The sequence below is a fragment of the Hylobates moloch genome, unplaced genomic scaffold, assembly GCF_009828535.3.
Source record: "Hylobates moloch isolate HMO894 unplaced genomic scaffold, HMol_V3 SCAFFOLD_9, whole genome shotgun sequence".
NCBI classification, from domain to species: Eukaryota; Metazoa; Chordata; class Mammalia; order Primates; family Hylobatidae; genus Hylobates; species Hylobates moloch.
The window spans coordinates 103534804-103555480 of record NW_026652284.1 but is presented as its reverse complement, the minus strand read 5'-3'; the positions used below and the strand labels follow the sequence as shown (position 1 = coordinate 103555480).

The following is a 20677-nucleotide window of genomic DNA, read 5'->3' as shown; positions in this document are numbered from 1 at the left end:
ATCTTTAGAGGACATTTTTTTCTGATTCTTATCTTATTCTAGATCTTTATAACTGAGCTATCCAGGCACTTCTTATAAGTGAACTATAACTATAATTTGTTTAAAAGATCATAGTTACTCATTTTAAAACATTTTTAAATTTATTTTAATGTAGGTGATTGGAGTTGTGCTTCAAAAATTTCAGAAATTCAGCAGTATTTTATCTGCCAACAATAAGCTCTTTACTTGATTGCACCATGAGAAAGCTGCTAATGAGACTTGTTGAGCACAAAAATGGACTTGAAGAACCAAAAGCCATTGTTTTCAAATGAAGAACACTGAACAGTTTTAAGCCTCGATGCTTTTTAATCACCACTGAGCTTTTCCTCATAACATCAGAATGGCAAGCAGGCGAAAATCAACAACACCTTGCATGGTCCTTGCCAGTGAACAAGATCCAGACCTTGAGTTGATATCAGATTTGGATGAAGGTCCTCCTGTGCTTACACCTGTAGAAAACACCAGAGCAGAGAGTATCTCAAGTGATGAAGAAGTTCATGAATCTGTGGATTCAGACAATCAGCAAAATAAAAAAGTTGAAGGTGGATATGAATGTAAATATTGTACTTTTCAAACTCCAGATCTAAATATGTTTACTTTTCATGTGGATTCAGAACATCCCAATGTAGTGCTAAATTCATCCTATGTTTGTGTCGAATGCAATTTTCTTACCAAAAGGTATGATGCACTTTCTGAGCATAATCTGAAATATCACCCAGGAGAAGAGAATTTTAAGTTGACTATGGTGAAACGTAATAACCAGACAATCTTTGAACAAACAATAAATGATCTGACTTTTGATGGTAGTTTTGTTAAAGAGGAGAATGCAGAGCAAGCAGAATCTACAGAAATTTCTTCTTCGGGAATATCTATCAGTAAAACTCCTATCATGAAAATGATGAAAAATAAAGTGGAAAACAAACGGATTGCAGTTCATCATAACTCAGTTGAGGACGTTCCTGAAGAGAAAGAGAATGAAATCAAACCAGACCGTGAAGAAATTGTAGAAAATCCAAGTTCTTCAGCTTCTGAATCTAATACAAGTACTTCCATTGTAAACAGAATACATCCAAGTACTGCCAGCACGGTAGTGACACCAGCAGCAGTTCTTCCTGGATTGGCCCAGGTGATAACTGCTGTATCTGCTCAGCAGAATTCTAATTTGATTCCCAAAGTCTTAATCCCTGTTAATAGCATTCCCACCTACAATGCTGCATTGGATAACAATCCCCTTTTACTTAACACCTACAACAAATTCCCTTACCCAACAATGTCAGAAATTACAGTTCTTTCTGCTCAAGCAAAATATACAGAAGAACAGATCAAGATATGGTTTTCAGCCCAACGTTTAAAACATGGTGTTAGTTGGACTCCCGAGGAAGTAGAGGAGGCAAGAAGGAAACAATTCAATGGAACAGTGCATACTGTACCTCAGACCATAACTGTTATTCCTACACACATTTCCACAGGGAGTAATGGTTTACCATCTATTTTACAGACATGCCAAATAGTTGGTCAGCCTGGTCTGGTCCTTACTCAAGTGGCTGGAACAAACACCTTGCCAGTTACAGCACCTATAGCCTTGACAGTGGCAGGCGTTCCAAGTCAAAATAATGTACAGAAAAGTCAGGTACCTGCTGCTCAGCCTACTGCAGAAACAAAGCCGGCAACAGCAGCAGTTCCAACTTCTCAAAGTGTCAAACATGAAACTGCATTGGTAAACCCTGATTCATTTGGCATTCGGGCAAAAAAGACAAAAGAGCAACTGGCAGAATTAAAAGTTAGCTACCTTAAAAATCAGTTTCCCCATGATTCAGAAATTATCAGACTTATGAAAATAACAGGCCTGACAAAAGGAGAGATTAAAAAATGGTTTAGTGACACAAGGTACAACCAGAGAAATTCAAAGAGTAATCAGTGCTTACATCTCAACAATGATTCCTCTACCACCATTATTATAGACTCCAGTGATGAAACCACGGAATCCCCAACTGTTGGTACTGCACAGCCTAAGCAATCCTGGAATCCTTTTCCTGACTTTACTCCCCAAAAGTTTAAAGAGAAAACTGCAGAGCAGCTTCGTGTTCTTCAGGCAAGTTTCCTCAACAGCTCTGTACTTACAGATGAAGAATTAAATAGGTTAAGGGCACAAACCAAACTTACCAGAAGAGAAATCGATGCTTGGTTTACAGAGAAGAAGAAATCAAAAGCTTTAAAGGAAGAGAAAATGGAAATAGATGAAAGTAATGCAGGTAGTTCCAAAGAAGAAGCTGGAGAAACTTCTCCTGGAGATGAATCTGGTGCACCTAAGTCAGGGAGTACAGGCAAGATATGTAAAAAAACACCTGAGCAGCTGCACATGCTTAAGAGTGCATTTGTCCGGACACAGTGGCCATCACCAGAAGAATATGACAAGTTGGCCAAAGAAAGCGGGCTTGCTAGAACAGACATAGTTAGTTGGTTTGGGGACACCCGTTATGCTTGGAAGAATGGAAACTTGAAATGGTACTACTATTATCAGAGCGCCAATTCAAGTAGTATGAATGGTCTGTCTTCCCTTAGGAAAAGAGGGAGAGGGAGACCCAAAGGACGGGGAAGAGGAAGACCGCGTGGGCGGCCTAGAGGAAGCAAAAGAATTAACAATTGGGACAGGGGACCATCACTCATAAAATTTAAAACTGGAACTGCAATACTTAAGGATTATTACCTGAAGCACAAGTTTCTTAATGAGCAAGACCTTGATGAACTTGTTAACAAATCACATATGGGCTATGAGCAGGTCAGAGAGTGGTTTGCAGAAAGACAGAGAAGATCAGAATTAGGTATAGAATTATTTGAGGAAAATGAGGAGGAAGATGAAGTTATTGATGACCAGGAAGAGGATGAAGAAGAAACAGACGATAGTGACACTTGGGAGCCTCCACGACATGTGAAACGGAAGCTTTCTAAATCAGATGACTGAAATGTAAGTTATGAAAATTTTTAATCTGCGTATATGTTCATCAGCCACATACATTTTGAACAGTCACCTTGTTGTATCAGTCATCTTCATTTTTGATAGTTTTTTCTGAAGTAGTTTTTCTTTTCCCTAATAAGAAGACTAGGTACCACTAGTATAGCCAAGAGATAAATGATTATCATGTGTAGTTTTATTATTACTATTATGTAGAGTTTAATGTCTTAATTATTATTTTTCATATGAATTGGGGTTTTTTTACTTTGTTTTGAAGGAAAGTTACCCAATCTCTATGAAGGGAGACTGGCAGGCAAGTTGAGGGGATTCACAAACAAATACTGAAGATAACTAAAATGTATTTTATTGCAATGCCCCCTTCACTAAAGCTTCATTTTTTGCCGATTTAAGGAAATAATTCAAAAATGAAAACTAAAAAGAAGGGGAAAAGTACACCAAAGGAAAGACTTACTACAGGGTTGAGGATTGTGCAGTTTTAGGAAACTAGGTGAAAATGGGTATCTTTTCTTCTTCATTGCATTGTTCCCAAAACTTTACTACATTTTTAACTAGAGTTTAAAATGCTTTATGTATTTATGAAATTACTCAGTATCTTTTTAGTAATTTATAAAATTACTCAATATCTTTTTCTGTTAAAAGTCAAAGGTCTGTTTTAGGCCATATATAAATTCATGTTTGCTTAGGTGGCATCTGTCTTTGAAAACTGTGATATAAATTATTTCTGTTTTAGAGATCAAAAGGCAAATAACAGATTTGATATAAACCCAATTGCTTAAAATATCTTTTCATTCTTTGGTATAAAACAAACCTGCTACCAGCACTAACATTGTATTTGATTTAAAGTATATCTCTGTAGTCTTAAAAATGCAAATAAATATGGCTTAAATTTGAAAGGTTTTGGCATGTTCCTTAAATCTTAGTTCTTTTGTAAATTGGATTAATTAAAGTTGTACTGTAGTTGCAAATCAGATACCTGCTTTGGAGTTAGGAATTGAATTCTTAATACTTCCGGAATTTAATAACGTAGTTTTATTCTTTGCTATTCTTTGTTTTGGAGTGTTCCGGGGTAAAAGTACACTGTTTTGAAAACAATGCAGTTGTCATGAAATGTTTGTGTATGTCTGTCAGTAGTCCAAATAGCATCTTGCTATCAGAAATGACTGCGGTGTTCTCAAACAGTAAGGAAGGAAATGAGACGTAGACTCTCATTATTATTTTACACGTGAGCATGCTTACTTAATTTCCTTGGCTTTTTGCATCAGTATCCCATCCCCTACTTTTATGCTCTCTTATTCTGTGCAGTTTTTCCTTAATTCCCTTATATCTCCTCTCTGGTTTTATTTATTTTAACAATTATTTATAGAGAGCTTAATATGTGCCAGGCACTTACTGTTCTTACTGCTTGGCAATCCTTTTTCAGGTTTTCTCCTTGTTAATATTTTTTAAGGGATAACAGATGAAACTAAAAATGTACCTGTTTTAATAAGCAGTATAAATATCATTCCAGGTTATAGAGTATAATGTAATCATTTTAGGTTATAAGAAGTTAAACAGTTTCGTACAGCTTTATCCTGAAGTGCAGCCCTCTATTTCCTAATGTCAGAAGTCTTCAGAGCAGGCTTTCTTCTGACCCAGATACATAAAATATTTTTAACAGGCATTTTTTTTTATTGCTAAACACAAGAATGTGCACTCAGCCAAGATTAAATCAACAAATTTGTTGCTGCAGTGAATGTTGTTGTAACCTCTGCAATGATTTTTTTGGGGAGTTGCAGTCTTCCAAAAATAATGTGAATTTTTTGGTACAGTTTAGTTTGACCTTTAAGTTTGTATAGATAATTCTTATGTTATATATTAACACTGTAATGGATACTAATTCTGGTCAGAAAATTCAACCTAAAACTACAGTTTTCAAAAGATTGTATGATGTATGTTATACATGCACTGTATTAGTCCATTTTCACACTGCTATAAAGAACTACCTGAGACTGGGTAATTTATGAAGAAAAGAGGTTTAGTTTACTCACAGTTCTGCCGGCTTAACAAGAAGCATGACTGGGAGGCCCCAAGAAACTTACAGTCATGGCAGAAGGCGAAGGGGAAGAAGGGGAAGCAAGCACATCTCACCATGACCGAACAGGAGAGAGAGCGAAAGGGGATGTTCCACACAACTTTCAAACAACCAGATCTCCTGAGAACTCACTCACTATCATGAGAACAGCCAGAGGGGAAGTCCGCCCCCATGATTCAGTCACCTCCCACCAGGCTCCCTCCCCCGACACTCCCTGATTAAAAGTTATGTATGGGCTTATACAATTTCAAATGTAAAAACAGCCTATTTACATATGTTGAAACAATAAGATTTTGTGGTATCTCTGTCCCTTAATAATTACAATTCAAGGTAAGATTTGGGTGGGGAGACACAGAGCCAAACCGTATTATATACTTTTGTGGTAGCATAGAAGCATGCCTTGCTTTTTAAATACACAAAAGTCCAAATTTCTGAAACATCAAGTTATCCTTGGCTTAGTAAAATAATTTTTCACTTATAAGAGGATTCACCATAGCCTTCTCTAAATAGTTATTTCTTCATTTAAATATTGTTCAATTTACCAAAAAAGTTACCAAAACCTTCCCAAAATAGTTATTACAGGAAGTGAGGTACATATATATATCTTTTGCACCTTGTATAGAAATAGAAAAAAGTACAAGTCTTTAGATTTCGTAGTCTGCTTATTACAGATACTGACAATGAAATATATACTCCCTGCTAATACAGTTTGAAATAAATTATTACATAAAGGTGATAAATGTTTATAAACAAATCTAGCATATGAAGAACATATACATAGATGAGTTGCACACAAAGTCTAGTGTATTATGTAAGACATATGTGGCAGGTGATCTCAAGAGAATACAAAAGATGTATTTTCATGAATAATGGATACTTTTATTTCTAAAAGTAGTAAAAATTAAAATACGGTTTTCTTTAAATTTTCAGTTTTTTATGATGTTTTTCTTTTTTAGCTGCCTAAAACGTTGAAGGAGAATCAATTCTTCAACTCAAGATGTCTGATTTACTGTGAATTTGCCCAATCTTTGATGACGTTGAAAACGTTTTGGGGCATACACACTCAAAAAGCAGGATCCAATACCCAAAAGAAATGGAACTTAATGTTGTGCCAAAGTTAAACTACTGCAGTTGGTGGAAGTTCTGCAATGTAAATAGAACACTAATTAAAAAACAACTTGTAAAAATTCAATTTAAATTTTAATACAGTACATTTTTATTCTAATATGATGGAGACATTCTGAAACTTAGACTTTCTGAGGGGGTTTAATGACCACTAGAGCTTGTCCTCATATTCAGTCCAGCTTAATACTGTGTGTCTGGTAAGATGGGCTATATATTGCCTCTATTCTTTGAGATGTGATTAACCTTAGAACTTTTGACCAAAAATTTTACAGTAAAAATTGTTAGAAATGGGTAAAAAAAAAAAAAAACCAAACCCTGATTTATTACTATGTCTTATTTATCAGACCCTGCACTAAGATTAAAAGTTGTGCATGGGTTTATACAATTTCAAATGTAAAAACAGCCTATTTATATATGTTGAAACAATAAGATTTTATGGTTTTACTGGCCCTTAATAATTGGATCCTTCATTAAACACATCCATGAATACCACTGTTTCTACTGTTACTTGTTCCATTAGAAGCTGATTTGCTTTTTATTAAAATGCAGGAAATTAATTCTGAAGAAGGGAAAGAAACTGGCATGATAATTTGGATAGGGTGAAACTTTGAAATAAATACTGCACCAAAAATGTGAAAAAGAATCACGTAGTAAATGTATACTTAGTGTTTTCTTACAATCGTGGAAATCAGAAATGTTTATACAGGTGTCAGATCAGAATTTTTAAGAGTTATCTTTCAGTGAAATTTTACTTTTATAACAATTTCAGTGAATAGAGAAAAAATTCTGAACTGATCATAATGAGTTAAAAGTTAGCTTTTCACTTATGAATCTTGGGAGTGTTAACTGTTAACTCTTGCCGTATCAGGAAATTGAAAGTTCATACTAATTTACAAACTTTGTAAAGACTGGTGCTGTTCATTCATATTGGGAAGAACCCTTTCTTTTGTGACCATAGGACCATTTTTCAAAATGTGCTTTCTTCATAGAAGAAATGTTCAGTTTAATTAGCTTTGGATTTTAACATGTTTTTCTGAATGACCAGATGTAGGCTTGGCCAGTTTATTTTCTCTAATTTAATGGATAATAAATATTAAGCTCTTGGTTAAATGTTTTTCAGCCATGAAAATGTTATGAAAAAGCCTTGAATATGCATGCTGCTTTCATTTTTATAAACTTTTTATTTTTTAACTATAGCTTTATTAGTAATTCCAAAATGCTGCAATGTAGCTGATTTCCTCACTCGGACAGCTGGCTTTGTGGGTGGCTTTTTTCATACTACTGTTAACTTTTTTAAAAAAGAAGCAATGTAAAGACCGTAATGCACTAGGCTTTTTTTTTTTTCTTTTACACGTTTAAAAACTTCTTAAAGCACTCTGTAATATAATGATTAAATTGCTCCCTTTTATAAACATTGCTAATGTGGTCTGAGTTTTGTTTGACAATAATTTTAATGTTCTCAAAATTTGAAATGTCAAGTATTAGAAATGAAGCCTTTGAATATAGTTGTTTCCCTTGCAATATGTTAACTCTGTGTAGCTGTATATAACTATTAATAAATTTCCCTCGTCTCTTTTATAGGCTTGATAAAACTCTTCTCTGACGTTTGCTAGCTTTTAAATATATTTATTTGACAGAGCAAAAGAACCTTCTTCTGGTTAATTGTGACCTTGAATACAAAATAAAAGTTAGTAGTGATTAGTAGTTTACAGTGACCTTTTTTTTCATTTTATTAACAAAGTCAATTTTTAAAACATTGTGGTAAAATATATATCACATACTATTTGCCATTATACCAGTTTTTAAGTGTAAATTCAATGGCATTAATTATATTCACAATGCTGCACCACCTTCACTACTATTTCCAAAAGTTTTTCATCACCCCAGACAGAAACTCGGAACCATTAAGCAATAACTCCCCATTCCTCCCAGCCCCTGGTAACCTCTAATCTACTTTTTGTGTCTATGAATTTATGTATTCTTGATATTTCAAAGAAGTAGAATCCTACAATATTTGCCGTTTTGTGTCTGGCTTATTTTACTTATAATATTTTCAAGGTTCATCCATGTTGTAGCATATATCAAGACTTTGTTTCTTTTCATGGCTGAATTATGTTTTATTGTGTGTGTGTGTGTTTGTCTGTACATGTGCACTTCCCCCCACACACTTTTTGTTTATCCATGTATCTGTTGATGGAAACTTGTTTTTTTCCCACCTTTTGGCAATTGTGAATAATGCTGCAGTGAACATTGGTATACAAGGATCTGAGTACCCATTTTCAGTTCTTTTGAGTATATCAAGGAGTAGTATTCCTGAATCGTGGTATTCTGTGTTTAATTTGTTGAGGAACCACCAAACTCTTCCACAGTGCCAAAATGTTCTCTGAAGCTTCTGTACCATTTTACGTTCCACTAGCAATATACAAGCATTCCAGTTTCTCCACATTTTTGCCAACACCTTTCATTTTCAGTTTTAAAAAGTCATTATAAGCGCAGTGCGATGGTCTGTGTCTGTAGTCACAGCTACCAGGGAGGCTGAGGTGGGAGGATCGCTTGAGCCTAGGTGTTTGAGGCTAGCAAGAGCAATATAGTGAGACCCCGTCTCTAAAAATAAAATAATAAAAATAACGATCCTAATAAGTATGAAGTGGTGTCTCATTGTGGTTTTGATTTGTGTTTCCCTAATGATGAATGATAATGTCATTAGGAAAATGCAAATCAAAACCACATCTTTTCACATAATTATTTATCTTCCTTTGAGTATATTGAAAGTTTGTTCAATCCTTTGCCCAGTTTTTAATTGGGTTGCTTTTTTTGTTGTTGAGTTTTAGTTCTTCATATATTCTGGATGTTACAGCTTTATCAGATACAGATGCTTCTTGACTTAGAATGGGGTTTGTCCTGATAAACCCATTGTAAGTTAAAATTTTTGTAAGTTGAAAATGCATTTAATACCCTGATGAACTCACCATGAACTTGAACTATCATAAACTATTACTATTTTTTGAGACGGAGTCTCTGTTGCCCAGGCTGGAGTGCATGGCACCATCTTAGTTCACTGCAACCTCTGCCTCCTTGGTTCAAGCGATTCTCATGCCTCAGCCTCCCAAGTAACTGGGATTACAGGCGCCCGCCGCCGTGCCCATCTAGTTTTTATATTTTTAGTAGAGACAGGGTTTCACCATGTTGGCCAGATTGGTCTCAAACTCCTAACCTCAGGTGATCTGCCCACCTCGGCCTCCCAAAGTGCCAGGATTACAGGTGTGAGCCACTGCACCCAGTCACAATCATAAATTATAAATCCATGTGTTCCTCAGTTTACCATGGGGTTAGGTTACCATGGGATTATGTGTTAGTAAATCCATCTTAAGTCCATCATAAGTTGGGGACTGTCTGTATTATGATTTGCAAATAAGTTGATCCTCATTATGGATTCTGTATATGCAAATTTGCCTACACATTAAAATGTATTTGTAACCCCCAAATCAGTATTCATAGTACTTCCTTGGTCATTCCTGCACATGTACAGAATGGCAAAAAAAAATTGTGTTGCTCAGTGCACATGTTCCCAGCAAAGGTCGACCAAAGAGATGCTTTGCCTTGTTTCAGGTCTCATACTGTAGAGAATGTGTGTGTGTGTGTCCATAGGAATGAAAAAGCATCCTTTCGTAGTCTATTTAGTGCTGTGTTTTCCATATTTTTCTGCTTTCTGCAGTTTAAAATGGTCCCAAGTGTAGTGCTAAAGTGCTGTCAGTGTTTCTAAATATTAGAAGGCTGTCGTGTGCCCTATGGAGAAAATATGTGTTAGATAAGCTTCATTCAGGCATGAGTTACAGTGCTGTTGGTCATGAGTTCAGTGTTAATCAATCAACAGTATTAAATAAGGTGTCTTTAAACAGAAAAATACAAAACATGGTGATGTTTTGATTGATTCATAAATATATTGTGACCAGAGGCTCCCAGGACCCTAACCCTTGGAGCATGTGTTCAGGATTTGCTAATTCAGTGTGACTTTATAGAATGTAATAACTGTGAATAATGAGAATTAGCTGTATTTTTCCCATTCCGTAGGCTGTATTTTCATTTTCTTTATAATGTTCTTTGATGCACAAAAAGTTTTAAGTTTTCCGAAGCCCAGTTTATTTTTGTTGTTGTTGCTTGTGCTTTTGGTGTCATAGCTAAGAATCTATTACGAGGCTAGGCGCAGTGGCTCACACCTTTAATCCCAATGCTTTGGGAGGCCAAGGCAGGTAGATCACCTGAGGTCAAGAGTTCAAAACCAGCCTGGCCAACATGGCAAAACCCTGTCTCTACAAATATAAAAAAATTAGCTGGGTGTGGTGGCACACTCCTGTAATCCCAGCTACTCAGTAGGCTGAGGCAGGAGAATCACTTGAACCCAGGAGGTGGAGGTTGCAGTGAGCTGAGATTGCACCACTGCACTCCAGCCTGGGTGATAAACTGAGACTCTGTCTCAAAAAAAAAAAAAAATCTGTTACCAAATTCAAGGTCATGAATAATTTTCTTCTAAGGGTTTTATGATTTTAGCTCTTATATTTAGGTTATTTATCCATTTTGAGTTAATTTCTTAATATGGTGTGAGGCAGGGGTCCAACTTCATTCTTTTGCATGTGGTAATCCAGTTGTCCCAGCATCATCTGTTGAAGCAATTATTCTTTCCCCCATTGAATGGACTTGGGACCCTTGTCAAAAACCAATTGGCTATAAATGTGTGAAGGTTTATTTCTGGACTCTTAGTTCTGTTCCATTGGTCGATATTTCTATCCTTATGCCAGTACCACACCGTAATTACTGTACCTCTGTGGTAAGCTCAGGCTGGAGAGGCCGTGTTTGGGATGTGTACAAACAAGGCAGAGAAAGCCATTCTGCCTAGACACACAGAATAAATGAGAGCACCTGAGGTGCTAGAATGTGGGGCAGGCAGAACCAGCCAGTGACAGACATAGTTCTCCAAGTCTTCGTGAAACTCTGCCATTTTGTTTTTGGGGGATATTTAACAACCTGTCAAAGTTAACTTTGAACTGATCTACTCACTACCTGGGACTTTAGACAAGTTACCTCTCAGATCCTATTAATATTTCCTTATCTGTAAAAATGGGAATAATAGTATCTAAACTCAGAGAAATTATGAGAATAAATAAAAATAATAGGGTGCCCATAGCATGACCTCATTATAGATGCTCAATAAATGTTGGTTCTTTCCCTCCCCCACTTGCAGATAGGACATGAACATCTGACTTAGAACTGAGAAGTGCTCCTTTGTTCCTTTTGCCATTTCCTGGTTCTCTCGCTCTCTTTTTTTTTTTTTTGAGATGTAGTTTCGCTCTTGTTGCCTAGGCTGGAGTGCAATGGTGTGATCTCAGCTCACCGCAACCTCCGCCTCCCGGGTTCAAGCGATTCTCCTGCCTAAGCCTCCCGAGAAGCTAGGATTACAGGCATGCGCCACCACGCCTGGCTAATTTTGTATTTTTAGTAGAGATGGGGTTTCTCCATGTTGGTCACACTGGTCTTGAACTCCCTATCTCAGGTGATCCGCCCACCTCAGCCTCCCAAAGTGCTGGGATTACAGGCGTGAGCCACCCTGCCTGGCTCCTTTCTTTCATTTACCCATTCACCCATCCATTCAACAAGATTTGGATCTCCATAAATTAAAAAAAACACATTTATTGCGGTGGTCTGGGCCAATCCCTGACTGGGGGCTGAGTTGACAAGAGTGAAAAAGACACCACCTCTAACCTCCAACAGTCCACAGAGTGCTAAATGCCACCGTGGATAGATAGAAGCGTGGAAGAATTACAGGAAAGAAGGAGGGCTGCCTGGAGGAGGTGCTGGTTACCTTGCGATGGGGAACTCAATCAGTCACCTCAATCAAAAATCAGATTTTTATAGATAAAATTCTACAGAAACAGGTTTTAATCACAACCACACAATTTTAGATACTTTCAGAATTCCAGTTTCCTAACACTGCCTAACACTTGGCATTTCCTTAGTGTATAAGGTGGATTTAGCAGTTACAGGGCATATAATACCCTTCTATTTTATTGGTTTACTTTTTAAAAATGACATTACCCTAGCGCCTCTCTATCAAATGAGGCAGTGGTGTGTAACTTAGGGTCCCAGACCCCTGGTCCTCAGTAGTGATAGGAGTCTTTGAAGTGTTTTCTTTATTGCCAGAGGTCCGATGCTAATCATATTTTACCTTTCTTCAGGCTTCCCAGGGCCCTAACAGCTGCTGCTTTGCTTTCAAGTGGAATTCTAATGTACAATGAGGCAATGCTGGTAGACTCAGGCTGGGTAGAAGTTTGGATTGGCTGTTATATAGGATCTGGATTCTATTTTTTAAAGGAAAAATAAAACAATTATTAGCTAATAAATGCAGTTTTATTTTATACAGAAATCCTCCACAACTTTCGGGGAGAAACTGAAAGGGTCATTAGTGGTAAAAAGGCTGGAAACACCCGAGCCTAGGAATCCTGAGTCTAAACGGCAAAGAACTACCTTTTATCCATAAGCACCCTAACACTTCCTGACCGTTTCAGCAGAAAAATGTTTTGTTTTGTTTTGTTTCTTTCTTTTTTTTTTTTTTTTGAGATGGAGTTTCGCTTTTGTTGCCCAGGCTGGAGTGCAGTGGTGTGATCTCGGTCACTGCAACCTCCGCCCCTGCAAGTTCACGGGATTCTCCTGCCTCAGCCTCCCAAGTAGCTAGGATTACAGGCATGCACCACCACACCCTGCTAATTTTGTATTTTTGGTAGAGACGGGGTTACTCCATGTTGGCCAGGCTGGTCTCAAACTCCCAACCTCAGGCGATCCACCGGCCTCGGCCTCCCAAAGTGCTGGGATTACAGGCGTGAACCACCACTCTCGGCCAGAAAAATGTTTTTAAGTGGATCTTAATGAATTAATTCATCAGTAACTAATGCCTGGAGGCTGTTCAGGTGGAGCCTCCCACCCCAGGCTGCTGGATAAATGAGCTGGTTCTAGATTTTGGCAATAATTAGCGGAGAGATGGATTCTGAAACCTCGGGAAGTGGATTAGGTGAGTTTGTGGAGGAAAAAGTTGGTTTGAAGAAAGAACGCTGAACCTGGTCAACATAAAAGAACCCCTCTCTACTTAAAATACAAAAAAGTAGCCGGGTGTGGTGGCCCGCGGGAGGCTGAGGTGGGAGAATGGCTTGAGCCCAGAAGGTTGAAGATGCAGTGAGCCGAAATCACGCCTCTGCACTCCAGCCTGGGTGACAGAGCGAGACCCTGTCTCAGAAATAAATAAACAAATAAAATTTTAAAAAAGAACCCTGGAAGACAGATAAATGGTGGAAGAGAAACTGGTGAGAGTGAAGAGGAATAGGAAAAAAATCGGGGAAAACCTTTATGTTTATTTCCTACTGTGTAATATGGCACAATATTGTGCTGTACAATATTGGCCAGCATTTTGTCAACAATCTTTACTTTCTAGAGTCAAGAAATATCTTAAACGTATAAGAATTGTAGTAAATGTTAGTCTTAGAATTTTGAGATTTGGTGTTCTCCGGGTGGAATGAATGCTCCCTGATCTAGCCTCCCACGGTATATTTCTGTCTTTTCTTTCATAAATGCGTGAATGACTCCGGTCTTTGTTATTGGTGGTAGTGTCTCTTGTCTGGAAGCACGGAGAGTACGAATTCATTTCTGTATTTCCCAAGTTTCAGCCACAAAATGACTGAAACTTAACAAGTTACTTAACCTCTCCAAACTCCAATATCTTCAAAATAGGATTTGCAAAATGGGAATCACTGTGGCTTTCATAAGGTGGTTGTTAGCCGAAAAGAGAAAGTGTGCTTAACACAGTGACAGGAATGCACAGTGGTTAAAAATTGGTACTTGCACTGGGCGCAGTGGCTCACGCCTATAATCCCAGCACTTTGGGAGAATGAGGTGGGCGGATCGCTTGAGATCAGGTTCGAGACCAGCCTGGGTAACGTAGTGAAACCCAGTCTCCACAAAAAATACAAAGGTTAGCCGGGCATAGTGGCGCGCACCTGTAGCCCCAGCTACTTGGGGGACTGAGGCGGGATGATCGGTTGAGTCTGGGAGTTCGAGGCTGCAGTGAGCCATGATCTCGCCACTGCACTCCAACCTGGGCAACAGAGCGAGACCCTGTCTCACAATTATTTTATTTTATTTTATTTTTTATTTTGAGACGGAGTTTCACTCTTGTTGCCTAGGCTGGAGTGCAATGATGCGATCTTGGCTCACCGCAACCTCCGCCTCCCGGGTTCAAGCGATTCTCCTGTCTTAGCCTCCCGAGTAGCTGGGATTACAGGCACGCGCCACCACGCCCGGCTAATTTTTGTATTTTCAGTAGAGACCGGGTTACTCCATGTTGGTCAGGCTGGTCTCGAACTCCCGACCTCAGGTGATCCGCCCGCCTCGGCCTCCCAAAGTGCTGGGATTACAGGATTGAGCCACCGCGCCCGGCCTCTTATTTTAATTTTTAAAAAGGTACCTGCCAGTTTTAAACAGCTACTCTGGGGCCAGCGTGCTTTTTGATGCGTGCCGATAAGGATCATTCTGTCCATCTCCTGACACAGAGAAGTCAAAACCCCCGTCCTGGGGTTCGGTCAGTTAGTGGGTCAGATAATCATCTCAGCTCAACCACTACTCCCAACCAGTAGCGGCCGCGTCCCCGCGTCGCCCTCAAAGACTACAAGTCCCAGCGTGCCGCGCTCTGGGCCGTGGAAGCCCCGCCTTTTCCGGCGGGCCCCGCCTCCTCGTTGCCCCCGCCGCGGGCGCGCGATGGATTCGGGGTGCTGGTGGTTCGGCGGCGAGTTCGAGGATTCGGTGTTCGAGGAGAGGCCGGAGCGGCGGTCAGGACTGCCCGCGTCCTACTGCGCCAAGCTCTGCGAGCCGCAGGTGAGAAGCTGGGGCCTCTTCGCCTCATCCCAGGCCCCAGGCCTCGCCCTCCGCGGGGCCCCGGCCCCTCCGCCCGCGCGAACGCAAACCCTGGCAGGCTCCAGCGCCCGCCGCCTCCCCCGCCGTCCCTCCCCCTCCACGGGGAAGCGGCTTTCCCAGGCCCCATTCCGGGTCCATGGGCGAGAATCCCCGCGTTGTCAGCGGCTTGACTCCCACTTGGCATTTGGCTGGCCTGGCTGCTGCCGGCTAGTCTCACGCCCCTGCCCTGAAATCTCTGGTACCTCCCTTTTATCTTCACTGCTCCTACAGCCGAGCAGTCAGGCCCCCCAAAACGGTGACCTCCGGCAAACCCACTCTCCCCTCCCTCTTCGGCGAGCTCCCCCTGCCCGTACCAACCCCGCGCTGATGGTTAAAGTCCTTCAGTTATATTCATTTTTCAAGGCACATCTTAAATGTCATCTCCTCTAGGAAGTCTTTTCTGATTTCGTCTTCCAGCCAAATATTTTTGTCTTTGGCCCCCTTCCCTCTATTTAGCTTCTACTTAAAGCACTTGTCAGTATTCTCACAAAGTCCTGAGACCCGGAGTGCTAAATGTTCGCACCAGCATGGGTTCTTGATGCCCTTGGCAGTGCCTAACAGTTTTTATTCATAATAGTGACTCCGCGAATATTTTTGAATTAGTAGAGTATTACTTCCTGTTCTTTCATGAGTGTAAATAGTTCATCAGTCAAAACTAATATTTATGGAAAATACGGAAGTGTTCCGGGCACTGTAGTGGGTTCCTTCGCATATATTGTCTCATTCGTTCCTCACAATTGTACTGACAAGATGCCAGGCACTCGATAATTACTGAATTGTGTTTTTTGGTTATTTCAGTTACATTTACTCCTTATCACATACAATCTTTCAAAGTTACCTTCAGCCCTGGATCATGTAGACTCAAAACAGGGATTGGGCTTGGAAATCACGTAGCAGAACATTAAAAAAACTCTGGTTATGAGACAGGACTCTTGAATTCCAGTGTTGGCTTTACCACTTGCCTTGAAGATGTCAGCTCCTTATTTGTCCCTTCAGAAAAATAATACATGCTGGCTCACAGAGTTATTGTGGGAGTGAAATGAGATAATGTATATGAAAATACTTTGTCAGGTCTGATGTGCTGTACAGGTGCATAGAATTTAATACAAATTCTAAAATCAAGTGATTTTTTCTTTCCTTTTTTTTTTTTTGAGGCGGAGTTTGTTGCCCATGCTGGAGTGCAGTGGCGCGATCTCGGCTCACCCCAACCTCCACCTCCCGGGTTAAAGCGATTCTCCTGCCTCAGCCTCCCAACTAGCTGGGATTACAGACGTGTGCCACCATGCCGGCCTAATTTTGTATTTTTAGTAGAGACAGGGTTTCTCTACTGTTGTTAGCCAGGCTGGTCTCAAACTCCTAACCTCAAGTGATCTGCCCGCCTCGGCCTCCCAAATTGCTGGGATTACAGGTGTAAGCCACTGCCTTTCCCTACATTATTTATTCAGTAGTCAAGCAATCTCAGTCTCACTTTCCTTTTTATCCATAGGATTTAAATCAGTAGAAAAGCAAATAAAGTATCCCAGATGGGCATTGCCTCAGACTTCTCTCCTACAGGTTTTTGGTATTTGGTTGCATTGGAGCCTCCTTCTAGCCTTAATTTCTGTCTCCTTTGCTGAAATTCTAGTTTTTTGCCATTATGACTTTTCATAATAGCACCATATCTATAATTCTTCTTTCGTATGTCCTTTCAGTAAAGAATTGTCAATCCCTATTCCAGTCACACTAAAATTTATCTACAAGAATGCATGTCTCATTTTAAAGAACCAATGTGCGCTGGGTGCGGTGGCTCACACCTGTAATCCCAGCACTTTGGGATGCCAAGGTGGGCAGAGGCAGGAGGATCACTTGTGCTCAGGAGTTCAAGACCAACATGGCCAACATGGTGAAACCCTATCTCTACAAAAAAAAAATACAAAAATTAGCTGGGTGTGGTGGCACGCACCTGTAATACCAGCTATTTGGGAGGCTGAGGCATGAGAATCGCTTGAACCCAGGAAGTGGAAGTTGAGTGAGCCGAGATCGTACCACTGCACTCCAGGCTGGGCAACAGGGTGAGACCCTCAAAAAAATAAACATATAAATAAAGGACTAGTGTGAACTATGCTAGATAAATGTAGGTTCCCAGACACCACAGCCCTATGTATTGAAAATGCTGTAGATAAAACCATACAGTTGTGTGCTGCTTTTCTAGAGAGGTATCGTATTATTGGTGTGCTTATTACCTGTAATAATGGGGTTTTTTTTGCTTATTAAATTTATTTTTAATTGAGACAGAGTCTCACTCTGTTGCCCTGGCTGGAGTGCTGTGACCTGAACACAGCTCGCTGTAGTCTCCAAGTCCCAGACTCAAGCAGTTCTCCCACCTCAGCCTCCCAAGTAACCACATCCCACATCTGGCTCCTTTTTTTTTTTTTTTTTTTTTCCTGTAGAAATGAGGTCTCCCAATGTTTCCCAGGCTGGTCTCAAACTCCTGGGCTCAAGCAGTCTTCCCACCTCAGCTTCCTGAGCAGCTGGAACTACAGGTGCATGCCACCATGCCCAGCTAATTGTTTTTTTTTGTTTTTTTTTTTTTTGAGACAGTCTCGCACTGTCGCCCAGGCTGGGGTGCAGTGGGATGATCTCTGCTCACTGCAACCTCCACCTCCCGGGTTCGAGCAATTCTCCTGCCTCAGCCTCCCAAGTAGCTGGTATTACAGGCGCCTGCCACCACGCCTAGCTAGTTTTTGTATTTTAGTAGAGACAGGGTTTTGCCATGTTGTGCAGGCTGGTCTTGAACTCCTGGGCTTAAGCTATCCACCGGCCTCGGCCTCCCAAAGTGCTAGGATTATAGGCTTGAGCCACTGCGCCTGGCCTGCCCAGCTAATTTTTAAATATTTTGTAGAGATAGGGTCTTTCTCTCACTATGTTGCCCAGACTGGTGTCAGACTCCTGGCATCAAGCATTCTACCCACCTGGGCCTCCCAAAGTGCTAGGATTACAGGTGTAAGCTGCTGCACCTGACCAGCTTGTGAACATTTTAATAAAAACGGAGCCATAATTAAAATGTTCATTCTTTGTCAGTGTGTTTCTCTTGAGTCTCATCTTGAAGTCTTTTTTTGACGTTTAATCAATTATGTTATGGGAAATTGCTTCTGAATATGAGGTGGAAAAGCATAGCTTCACTCTGTAATAGGCTGTTTTCATGATTTCAAGTGGTTTTATGAAGAAACAGAAAGCAGTGATGATGTTGAAGTGCTGACTCTCAAGAAATTCAAAGGAGACCTGGCCTACAGACGACAAGAGTATCAGGTAGAATTCAACATATAGAAGATGGTGGTGCTTGAAGTGGGCTCTTGTTTTATCTTATCAGTTATGGCATATGTAAATAACAGTGTACCAAGTTAGTGTGGTGTTTATGAAGATGGAATTTAATCTTTTGTGATGTGTGTTTATAACCTGAGGCTCCCAAGTTTCTGTTCTTTTCTGCTTGGCTCTGTATGATTTGTTTGTTTCCTGTAACTCCAACAAAAGGATCTCTTTGTAGATTTATTCCTCAAGGTTCTGAATCTCCTTGTAGGTTTATTCCTCAAGGTTCTGAATCTCCTCATTACTTAGGACCCTCTAGCACAGACATTTCACTGTGCCACAGGAGCAAATCACCCCAAAATGTGTAAGAAAAAGAAAGAACTAACAACTAGATGTTAGATTGCGTTACATATGTATCTCATTTCATCTGCATGAGAATCCTGTTTTTATTTTGCTGATGAAAAGGTTATAAAGTAAGTTAGTGGCAAAACCAGAATTCAAAGCCTGGTATATTTGGTCCCAGGATGTTCTTTCTGCTATATCATGATGCTTTCCATAGTAGTAGTGATTATATTCTCTAGCCATTCCTTCTCTACCTTTTAGGAAAATAGGATTGACTAGATGTATTAGTCCATTTCCATACTGCCATGAAGAAATACCCAAGAATAGATAATTTATTTAAAAAAAAAAAAAAGAGGTTTAATGGGCTCACAGTTCTACATGGCTGGGGAGGCCTCACAATCATGGCAGAAGGTGAAGGAGGAGCAAAGTCACGTCTTACATGGCGGCAGGCAAAGAGAGTGTGTGCAGGGGAACTGCCTTTTATGAAACCATCAGATCTTGTGAGACTTACTAACTACCATGAGAACAGCATGGGAAAAACCCACCCCCATGATTCAATTACCTCCCACCAGCCCCTCCCATGACATGTGGGGGTTATGGGAGCTGCAATTTAAGATGAGATTTGGGTAGGGACACAGCTAAACCGTATCACTAGAATACTGAAATCTTCTTTAATTCATTTAAATATTCATGTAATTCATTGGTCAGTTATAACATTACTTTCCACCTAGGAAAAAAAGTCACCCCTATTCTGAATCCTTTTTTCTGTTATGTTTTCCTCCTTTCATTTCTTTATTTAACAAATAATTTCCAGAAAGCACTGCAGGAGTATTCCAGTATCTCTGAAAAATTGTCATCAACCAATTTTGCCATGAAAAGGGATGTCCAGGAAAGTCAGGCTCGGTGTCTGGCTCACCTGGGTAGGCATATAGAAGCGCTGGAGATTGCTGCAAACTTGGTGAGTGATTTTATTGCTTATTTTCACACACATTCCTATAAGGGTGGTCGAATGGTGTATTTTTTGAAAACAAAACAAACTTGCTAGTAGCAAAATCTATGAGTTTGGATAAGCAGAAGAAAATTGTCAGGGATGTGAGAGTTTTATGATGATGAACAACTTGGAACCTAGACATAATCATTTTCTTGTAATGTTTTTCTTGTGTCATGCTCAAAATTCTTTATTGCCTGAAAATCTCCTTTGCAGAGGTTTTACTCTTGTTAGGAGTAACATTCAGTGTGGAAGGACTATGAGTGATCTGTTTTCTTCATTAGATTGTTTTTAGACTTTGTTCTCCAAAATTTCTACAATGAACATGTATTTTTCTAAGCTCAAAAAAGGTCCCTGCCCAACAAAATGACTAAATACTCATTACCAAGCCACACTTAATAGTCCTTTTTATTTTTAAGTAGAATTTGCAGAATTTTTTTTTCTTTTTCCTTTTCCCCAGTCAACGAAAGGGACACTTTATGACACTTTATTGAGGCCCCAGGGCCATGAGGCCTGGGCAGGACGCCGCTCTTTGGGGAAGGAAGAGCCTTCTTTGACCTTCATCTTGGGATACAGGTTGTTGGTGTGGCTGTGCTTCTTGCGGCAGTTGACAACACGGGGTGGTGCAGGCAGGCACAGCACTTGCGGCAGATCATCTTGTAGTTGTATTTCTGGGCGAGCTGGTGGAGGGAAGGCTCAGTAATGCCACCTCACAGGCGCAGCACCAGGTGCAGGGTGGACTCTTTCCGGATGTTGTAGGCTGAGAGAGTGCGGCCATCCTCCAACTGTTTGCCCGCAAGTATCAGACGCTGCTGGTCAGGTGGGATGCCCTCCTTGTCCTGAATTTTGGCGTTGCTGAGCT

At 40.1% G+C, this 20677-nt stretch overlaps 2 protein-coding genes across 6 annotated transcripts in view; both read left to right on the top strand.

Annotated features, from left to right (window-relative positions):
* Nucleotides 1–371: 371 nt before the first annotated feature.
* ZHX1 (zinc fingers and homeoboxes 1) lies at nucleotides 372–7910 on the top strand. Its single transcript, XM_032760371.2, has 2 exons — nucleotides 372–3004; nucleotides 6041–7910. The coding sequence occupies exon 1, from the start codon at nucleotides 380–382 to the stop codon at nucleotides 2999–3001; it is 2622 nt and encodes an 873-aa protein (XP_032616262.1). The 5' UTR covers nucleotides 372–379; the 3' UTR covers nucleotides 3002–3004; nucleotides 6041–7910.
* Nucleotides 7911–14974: 7064 nt separating this feature from the next.
* Nucleotides 14975–20677, top strand: part of CUNH8orf76 (chromosome unknown C8orf76 homolog) — a 24026-nt gene continuing 18323 nt past the window's right edge. For 4 of the 5 annotated variants that reach the window (XM_058444424.1, XM_058444423.1, XM_058444425.1 and 1 more), the window contains exons 1-3: nucleotides 15001–15122; nucleotides 18393–18488; nucleotides 19642–19785. In XM_058444424.1, the coding sequence (XP_058300407.1) occupies nucleotides 15006–15122; nucleotides 18393–18488; nucleotides 19642–19785 (357 nt within the window). In that variant the 5' untranslated portion in view covers nucleotides 15001–15005. Of the gene's footprint in view, nucleotides 15123–18392; nucleotides 18489–19641; nucleotides 19786–20677 lie in introns of all 5 variants that reach the window. The other variant, XM_032760372.2, reaches the window with a different exon arrangement.

Bases quoted from the DNA above. Each gene is read 5' to 3' on its own strand.
- ZHX1 (XM_032760371.2), top strand. From the start codon at position 380: ATGGCAAGCAGGCGAAAATCAACAACACCTTGCATGGTCCTTGCCAGT.